The sequence below is a fragment of the Typopeltis vanoorti genome, chromosome 4 (genome assembly GCF_054136105.1).
Source record: "Typopeltis vanoorti isolate ZY-2024b chromosome 4, IOZ_Tvanoo_1.0, whole genome shotgun sequence".
NCBI classification, from domain to species: Eukaryota; Metazoa; Arthropoda; class Arachnida; order Uropygi; family Thelyphonidae; genus Typopeltis; species Typopeltis vanoorti.
The window spans coordinates 52509900-52520147 of record NC_143552.1 but is presented as its reverse complement, the minus strand read 5'-3'; the positions used below and the strand labels follow the sequence as shown (position 1 = coordinate 52520147).

General features: G+C 34.3%; 1 protein-coding gene across 1 annotated transcript; it reads left to right on the top strand.

Moving 5' to 3' along the window:
* The first annotated feature begins 670 nt into the window (after positions 1-670).
* Positions 671-9579, top strand: LOC150107300 (uncharacterized). The gene is made up of 3 exons (XM_090391158.1): positions 671-1616; positions 5910-5986; positions 9172-9579. Exons 1-2 carry the CDS (start codon positions 729-731, stop codon positions 5970-5972), a joined length of 951 nt encoding a protein of 316 aa, XP_090247284.1. The 5' UTR covers positions 671-728; the 3' UTR covers positions 5973-5986; positions 9172-9579.
* Positions 9580-10248: the final 669 nt, after the last annotated feature.

The window sequence follows — 10248 nt, the reverse complement described above, 5'->3', positions numbered from 1 at the left end:
TTCACAAGATTTATCACTTCGTTAATCTACATAATTTGAAATATTGAGCCAGATGAACTTGTTTATTACTTATTCGAAGCAGACTGCAAGTAATCAACCTTTTAATCTAATACATTAGATCAGTTTCGATTATTTCAAAACGTAATTGTTCAAAGAAACACTGTCTTTGCTGATACTGTAGGCGATACATATCGAATAAAACATTTTTACGTATCACTAATTTAATAAGCCGAAAGGCTATTTTACCGGCGAACATCTTAATAGAAAGGGGGATGGAAAATCCCTTAAAGGGATTTTCCATCCCCATTTCTATTTTTACGTATCGTTTATTCTTATGAACTTAAATTTTTATTATACATTATTATATTTTCATTAACTTTTTTTTTTCTTCTAGAGACCATTCGACAGGAGTTGTTCACTTCGAGGGACCTTTTTTTTTTTTAGATTCGCCTTCCCCGGAACCATTTGATGCAAGTGTCATTCCTTTTCATATGTAATTTAGAACTGCATTTTAGATTCCAACAGATAACTTAACTCCAATAATAATTTGCTATTTTTGCTTCTTAATAAGCAGTGTATTTAGATATTGAAATCCACACCTCTTAACTTAATTTTCTGAGAAACTCCAGTTAAGAACAAGGATCTTCTGCGTTGCAAATTTAAAAGCTTCTAATAACAGAAATCATCGTGTTCTGTGCAATTCGCCAACATCACTTAGTGATGAAATAATGACCCATCCGAATAATTTCTCATTTTACGACTCTTCTTACTTTTCTATTTGTGAAAACGCAGAAGCCGATCTATTTGACTTTGGACCACTTCATTCACTACAACCGTTTTATCTCTGCAGTTCGGATTTTGATTTTTGCCATGACTTCATTGAAGTAGAAAGATTCTGTAACCTATTCACCTGTGGTGAATGGAAAGGGGATATAGAAGGGCAAATAGAGTACTGGAATCCTGGGAAGTTGGCCACATTCGATAAACGATATTACGAATCAGGAAGTTACAATATACCCTACACTGAAGAAAGCACCACCAATGTTCTTTCCAATACACTGCCTTCTGCTCTTCAAACGGGAGTTGTAGACGAAAGCACCCTTGCTGCAAGTTTTACAGAGGATATGAAGCACATATGGGACAAATCCGGGAAACTGGACGCTGACAATGAGTCTTCATTGAGAGGGATCGAAAATATAGACCTTTCATTCAGTTCGTGGTCTATAAACAAAGACGATGAAGAACTGTGGGAAATGTATGTTAATAACCCCCATCTCCGCAATCCATACAATATTATGAATACAAGCATTTATTTATCAAGCGATAAATATCAAAATGAATATGAAAATAAAAGTTCACTTGTGCGTAACGAGGATGTCCACTACAAAAAATCGTACGAAGATGATGTGTATACCGGGAAGAAATGGGCTTCTTGGACTGTATCACAAAAAGATGAAAGTGCTTTCTCTAGTTTCCAACCTTCTCTTGCTACGAGAATGGCAAAATATATCACTTACGTGTCGAATATCTTGGAAGATATTCATGAAGATATTAATGGAGCATTACAACGTAAAAATGTGCCAGAGCGAAATTTTTCAGTTAGTCATCAAATCAAGGTAAGGTTATATTAATTGTTAGATTGATTTTATGAGGCGTACTAAGAAAGATTAAGAAAAAATGAATCTTAGAAAATATATATTTTCAGTTCCTTAAGCCATTTGCTTCAGTTATCACTGCGATTATTAAGATTCGAGCCTTTCGGATTCTGGGCAGTATGGATTATAGCACAACACAAATCAGTTTCAAGTATTTTTTCACTTCCATGCATGTGTGCCCGCTGGTTGAGAAACATTGCTCTGAATGTGCTGCTTTTCGAGGCAGGAAGGTTGCGGGAGTTGTTAATTTATGCTAGTCTTTAATCTTATGTATTTATAGAAAAATTTCAATATTACAAAAGTTGGCTGTATAAATATGAATTTATTTAAAATGGCCTATTTGACTAATTTTAATTAGCGGTATTGTCGGAATTTCAGAAAGCATTTTAATTCTGAACAGCGAAGCAACGTTAGTCGAGCAGTCGCTTCTAAATTGCAGCCAACTCTCTACTTTTGAATACTGGATTTTTTTTTTTTTTTTTTTTTTTTCCAGCGACATCTTTCAATGGCATCCATGTTTACATGAAATAGTAAAATTTCTAGAACTCGATCAAAATCAGATGAACGATGATGCGCCGCTCTAGAAGAGGAGACAAATTCTTTTGGTGTTTTTTTTTTAACTAGTTATTCTTTCAGTAATCTAATTTTCCGCCTCGTTTTATAGACTGTTCAGCAGAATATTCAATCTGAATATTCTGCCGAGCAGAATATTCAATCTGAACCATCTTTCAGCAGCTTGAATTTGGGCAGTTAGGTTAGCGACTGTAATACGTTCAGTTATGATTACTTCATGGTCGTTCTTGTTATCCAGGAGATACTCAAGATTTTGTGTACACTTTTATCTAAAATTGAACTGAGTTGAATACTTACTTCAGTTGAATAAAACTTTACTGCTTAGGAATATCTCAAAGTAATTTGAACCTATCATATTCATCTCAGAGTACCCTAAACAGCGACTTGTATCAAAAGAAGAGCAAGGCATTCCCTAAAGGAGAGTGGTACTGGCAGAACATGCCAATCAATAGCGCTGCTGCGACTGGCCACCCAGGTAAGAATCAATGCTTTAGTGTTACTGCGTGCTTGCTTACATTTATTTTAAATGCTTATCCCATTCTTACAAATAAAGTTCCAGCTCATGTCTGTAATTGATATTACTAATGATTGCTTTTAAATCTAATCTAATTAATAGAGGTGGATGGCATAGTAATACCACATCTCCAGCTCTTGTAATAATATCGATATCCACCATCGCTTTTCAGCATTAAGCCTTCGAGGAGGGCGAGTATCTTTCCTCGGCCCGGTGCATACTCGTGATTGACAAGCTTTGGCCACCTCATGCTGATTTCTAAACCAATGTTTCCCAACCACTAGTCCACGGGGTTTTTTAAATCCGCGAAACTTGCTGAGAATAGTTTGCTCTTCTTAAAGCCTATGAAATACTCTTAGATAATGAATTACATCTCAACTTTTAACAAAAAATATCCTAGTCAGTAAGAATTATACTTCACTGTTCATTTTCTTTTGTCAAAGAAATCGAAATGAAATCACTCGGGTCTTGAAATCAGTGGTGGCTTGTACATAAGCACTGAGACACTGCAGCACCCCAAGGAAAACATTAAATTTTGTTTGTGTTTATAAATAATAACAATGCTTAACATTATATAAATGCAATACAACATGTTAAAGGTTACAGCTTGTGTTTCGACATTGATTGAATAGTTAATAATTGGATTTGTTCGATTAACGCTTTAGATTACGAAACAAATGCACTGTGATCTAACGCAGTGTCACTTAAAATTGTCACCGGCCGCCACTGCTTGAAATCCAATCAGTTCCGTTACAAAATTCAAGAACAATGCGACATTATTTTAAGAAAAAACTAAATTCGAATCCCCTCCGACATGCGAGTGTGTGGGGGTGGGTTCAGTTGCAAGTGTTCTTTTCACATGGAGGCGGAAGGTTTTCATAACTAGAAACAAGAACACCTAAATATCGTTTTGGACACGCCCTCTAAATTCTGAGAGGCATTTTTTCAGCGCAAATATTTCTAATTACACCGATCATCATAAAAAAAAAAATGCAATGCATTAAACCTACCGAAGAATTTTATTCTTGTTTTATCCTTGAAACAAGTGTAAGCCAAGTTTGCACATGAAGTAAATCAGCTACTTGTATATAGAGGCTAAATGACTTGATTGCCTTTCTGTTCCATAATGCAAAGCACATATACCTATCAAACATGTATAATACTCTATGCAAAGGACCACTACCCACACCGGTTTCAACCTTTGAGGTCTCATCAGTGGAAGCCAGACCCAGAAGAAATACCAAGGTTAAATTAATGCATAGGTCATATTCTCATACAAATAGTAAAGTTAAACGCCTTTTTTATTAAAATTTATGTATTAGAGATGAATGTGCTAATACAATTTAGAGTTGAATCATTTAGTCTATATATATATATATAGGCTAAATGATTCAACTATATATATATATATATATATATATATATATATATATATATATATATATATATATATATTCAACTAGCCTAGTCCTGAATGTACTTCACGCGTCAACAGAAGACTTGGATTGGCCGAGTGGTTAGCATACCGCTAAAATTTTATTGTCGGCCTTCTAGGGAGAAACTTAAATTTGTGTGGCATGAATGCCACGAATTGATTATTCTTCCGTTCCTAAACTACACGTGTAACACTATTAACAAACACGTTTCGAGGTTGGCGTTTTCTACATTTTTTCCCCCCTTCAGCTCTATTTGAGTCGGTATCTTTTACTTGACAATAAAAGCAAATAAACTGCAAACTAATGTTCTGCATAGTTATCATGCTTTATTTCATGAAATTGTTTTTCTACATGACAGTTAAATTAGGGATAGATCTCGTAAGAGGATCTAAGCAGCTTTTAATTTCTTGTAAAAGGATGTCTGCAAAATTTTCCGTAATATGCACTATAATTTAAATATAAAGAGCTAATAAGTTTCATTTCGGCGATATAAACAATATTTCAATTAAGGGGATATAAAATCCCACATTGTTTCAAAACCGAATAAGAAACTCAAAGATTGGAATCAGTTTCATGCCGAATATAGTAAACTATATAAAGTATCGGCGATCACTAGCGTGAGCTGATGCAAGTGACCCTAGTACGTAGTACAATACCGGACAACTCGTTGCAAAGGTGGGGAAAGTTCAGATCGCTATTCTTAGGTATTTTCCATAATGTAAAAACACATTTCCTAGGAAATGTATGCTGTTATTACATTATGGTGGGAGGTCACTACCCAGACTGGTTTCAGCCTTTTTTGAGGCTTCATCAGTGAGTAGTTAGACCAAATTAATATTAATACCAAAGTGTATAGCGAACAGAACTTATATACTCGGCTATACGAGTTTCCGAGTAATTTAATGGTGCAACCATTAAATTACTTAAATATAAAGAGCTAATAAGCTTCATTTCGGCGATATAAACAATATTTAAATTAAGGGGATATAAAATCCCACATTGTTTCAAAACCGAATAAGAAACACGAAGATTGGAATCGGAGTTTCATGCCGAATATAGTAAACGATATAAAGTATCGGCGATCACTAGCGTGCTAATGCAAGTGTCAACGAGTTGTCCGGTATTGTACTACGTACTAGGGTCACTTGCATTAGCTCACGCTAATGATCGCCGATACTTTATATAGTTTACTATATTCGGCATGAAACTCTCTGATCCGATCTTTGAGTTTCTTATTCGGTTTTGAAACAATGTGGGATTTTATATCCCCTTAATTTAAATAATGCACTGTAATGTTTAATTGCATTGCACTTTCCTTATTTTCATTTAAAACCAAAAGCTATCCAAATTCTTACTGCCCAGTTTTTATATTAGCATTCTTAAAGCTTAGCACTCAATCTTGAACGGTAATGGAATGTATGACTGTCCTCGTTCTTCTCTTTTACGCACATTGTCTTGTGAGAAGTGTGGAGTATTAATTACTAAATTCACTCGCCCTGATATATCCACTCCCATATCCGTCCTTTGGGAGTGAGCACTCTAGACTTAGAGGTTCTGTCCAAATGTTGTTAATATTATAATATCTATCAAGTTCTGTGCATCAAAGATGTCCATCGCTAGACCAACTGAAGATGGCTAGTCAGGTCAGTATTTTAAATATGAACTTTGTTCAAATTTTCTAACTTCATTTGAGAAATTTAACTTTTTATTAAAAATCGTTGTTTGTTGCAGGATATAAATATAAGCACAGGACATTCCAAAGATTCACAACGAAACGTCGAGCTGGTGGCTTGAAAAATGAAATTCAGGTAATCAACTTCAATTTTTTTATGAACTTAGAATTGCTTATTTTAATGAGAAATCTAATGCAGTCTAGTTTAATTGTCTGATTTGTAATCACTACAGTTGAAATTTATTCTTTTAATAGTCAACGTTTTTTAACACTGCACGATTCCGAATGAATCCATCTTCACAGAAACGGAAAGAGGCATTGGGGAGAACATTTTTTCTCCATGTTCGAAATGAACAAGTCGAGCAACTCAAGGCGCTTAGGAATAAGACCTGTAAAACAGTATTGCAAACCCCTGCTCTTTTCATACTTAGGTACCGTACACTAGAGAGAAAAAGTCTGGAACTTCTCAAATAGCCTCCTCCAAATCTGGACGTTACCGTTGTTAATCTTTATTAAATAATTCATTACTTCATATACAAAAAATATCAAGTACATATGAAGTTTTAATTTTCACATTATGCACAAATATCACCTACGTACAATTGATATGAAATTCGATTACATATGAATACTTAAGTTTTTTTTTTTCACATAAATATTATGTGGCAAAAACAATTTCGCTGGCATCGTTGCTTTTGCTGCTATGACGGTAATTCTAATCATCTTGTACTCTTTCCTTCATTGCAGATTCTGTATTGCGCTATCAAAAGATGTTATAATTACATTTTTTATTACAGTTACAAAAGTTCAGCATTTTTGGAACAATTTTTTTTTTTATATTTTTAATTTAAATATTTAATGTAATGAGAAGAATCTTAGGAATTTCTACTTCGCTTCGCAATGAAAATTAGAAATTTTCTAGATTAAAATAAGCGCAAGTAAACTAACAGTGGTGTGCATTGGACGTGACTATTTTGAGAATTAATCCGCAATTCAGAAGCACGCGAGTTGATTCTTCCTTTCTGTCTTCCCTGTGTGAGATAGATTGATTTTCGCTCTCGACTTAAAAATAAAAGTCTGGATGAAAAATTGTAGTTTGCATAACAAATCTTAAACAGTTCTTGGTTTAAATCTTATTAGCACACAAACTTGAAATGTGCACACAGCGAATAATTCACTTGATTGTGCTGAGTTGCTAACTTTTACTATACAGAGAATTATCTGGCCACTTGTGAATTTTATACGGAAATTGAGTTAAGCATTAGACCTCTCAATTTTATCTTAAAATCTCTAGCAAATTTCTCTTATCTAAGAAACAAGTTTTAGAAAAGATTATAGAGCTGTTCTCGGAATTTCGATCGAAGCAACTAAGTTGTGAAGTCATGTATGGATCGTGCCCTCATTTGGAATAAATTGGGTTGCTTAAGGCATTAGTTTTTAACATGGCATTTTTGGATCTGATCTTATTCATGCCTCTTCAGAATTGCACTGACCAGAGAATTGTTTTGAAGAGCTTCACGTAAAACAATTGCTTGTATTTTGTGGTCAATTTTCTTGTTAGCGTAATGAAAATCCCTTCTACCTCCTTATGAGATTGGCTAATTCATCTTCACTAAAAATATGTCTACAGGCTTCTAATCCAGGTATTTTACTAATGGAAGAGCTTCATCACTACGCCAAATGCATACTTACATAGTTGTCTTTTTTTTGTGTGTGTGTGTGTGTTAGGGAACGCCACGTGCATACACCGTTACAGATAATAGCCATGTTGTCTGATCTATAATAGCACTGTTAGTAGTTAATTTATCAGCTTTCGCTTAGCTTAAGCGAACGCAACAGGCTTGTTTCTGACCCAGTTCTTCATTTTAGAAGTAATGAAAGAACAATATTTTACGACAGGAACAGTTCTGTTATTTTTTTTTTTCCCAATTCTTCTCAAAGGCAGGTACATGAAGTAAAGATGAATACCTATTTCTATTAGCAACAATCCGAAAAACAACAGATTATTTTACAAAAGTTTGCTGATTGAGAATTCTAGATAGTATATTTGGTATACTAGTTAGGAAACCAAAATAATCTTCCCTCGCCGACATAAAGCTATCCCTTCCAATTTAAGAAATTTATCAGTCCCTACATGTGCGTTAACCTTGGAGATGTATGTGTATTTTGTCACAATACACTTTCGAATTTGGTCTTCATTTTAGTATGTTTTCGTGAAACTTTCATAGCGACTGAAAAATTGGTTGTAGCATGATGACGAACTCCTGTTAAGTTAGGAAAAGTACAACACGTCTAGATTTTTTTTTCCGAACGAAGATAAATCTTTCGCTTGCAATTTCGTACTGTCTAAGTAGATATCCTTGCAACTTGAGGATTAGACATTTGCCTTTAGACTATAAAGACTTGGATTCGATCCAGTCTAGAACACACGAATACTTCATAAGAGCTTTTTTGGCTAAAAAATTAACCGATCTCATACTGAGGTGGTCAGCGGTTTGCTCTCTCAAGGCAACTGACCAAATATTATATTTTATCCTCTTAGATATTATATTTTATCCTTTAGCTGAGTTAACTAATTCCAACCAACTTTTACTATTTCATTACAAGGAACAGTCGCGGCACAGTTTTGCCTCTGTCATTTATAACAATTCGGTTTGAAAAAAAAAAAGTTTCTGGTAGCGATATGGAAAATAAGGATGTAGAAAAAAACGTGCCGATCTGGGCCAGAAATTTCTACCCATGTGGGGTTAAATGGAACACTTCATGACAAAATAAGTATTTATGCAAATCTTTTCACAGCACATCGTTCCCGTACAATATCTAAATAAGGGTTAAACCTGCAGAAAATGCTGACTTCCATTAATATCAGTCTCAAACATCACTCCATTTTAAAACGTTTGGAAAACAACTTAAATTTGACTTCTTTGTAGTCACCCTGATAACCGGTTTAAATATCATAAATCTCCCCTGGAGGTGTATAGTAATATATCTCGATTCGAATAAGAAATTAACGCACATACTCTATTTTTATGGAAAAGTGCTATGGGCACAATACTCTCTTACAAAGAGTATTGTGCCCATAGCGCTAGATACAGCTTGCAGTGACAAGCGAATGACCCAACAGATGGTACTTGGCTTCTGCATAAAAATCCGTGTTTGTCTTCAATGTGATCACTCGAAATAAAATTTTTGATTATATTTCACATTAACCTCAGTCGAATACCCTCCCGATTCAACTGTACCGCGTGATTATTAAAATGATATCTTCCATGAGTGAGTTTTCATTATACTAATGTTTTTTTTTTTTTTCTCTCTTAATAGGATGTTTCCACTGGATAAACATGTTTACTTGCAGCTGCTAAGAAATTACTCGCCATAATCACTTGATTTATATTATACAAATGTCCATCCAAGCTTTCTTAAGGCTTTATCAACGTAACTTGAAGAGTAAGGAAGAGAGGAATTTGGAAATTGTGCGGGTTCCCCAAAACTAAACATGTGCTTATGTTTCGTGTGGGTTTTTAAATCGCTATCTCTTTTGGCTGTTATGCTTAATGTAGTTTTTTAATCGTTACTCTGTTCGTGAAAGATGGTTTTATATTAGAAATATATTCATAATTGAATATTGAACAGTAAAAACTAGTTTGTGTTACAAAGTTTTTCGATATTTATTAATATTGGTTACATAAGTTAATGTATGCAGTTGCAGATTCTATTCGGTAATGGTTATTTTGCCATGGTCAGAACATTTAATCTTTACTATATTGAAAAAAAAAATCCTACTCTGTTCATTAAGTTAATGGCAGTTGATTCTTTGCCATGTAATTACCATGAAATAAAGCTTTTTAAATGATATTTGAATTTCTTTAATATACACAGCTGTAACTAAAAGCTAAATTAAAAAAAAACTCCACAAATATTTTTAATTTTGAGGTGTTGCAATCGCTTAACAGGGGGCTCGTATATTAAGAACTGTGAGTGGATTGTGACAATACGGGAACTATGCTATAGAGACAAAACATTTTTCAGACCACTTCAGGCTCCTAACAAACAGGATAATCTCAGTTGATACACTTCATCCACTATCTAAACACATTCACACAATTTGAACCCGAGTGTATAGCAGAGGCGGCCATTTTTTGGACCAATTTACTCTGCTTCAACTTATGTGTGTGTGTTCTATATAAAAGCGTTTTATTCTGTTGAGAATAAGGTATTTTACATTTTGAATATTCTAGTAACAGTAATATAATCGAAACTGGTTATGGAGATGTGCTTGTTTCTTTCATTCCATCTGAAGCTTTTTCTTTTTTAAGTCGACATTTTTAACTGAGGATGAATGAAGCTACTTGGGTAAGCTGCACAGGACGCTCTTTTCCTGTTCAGGTACATTTATCT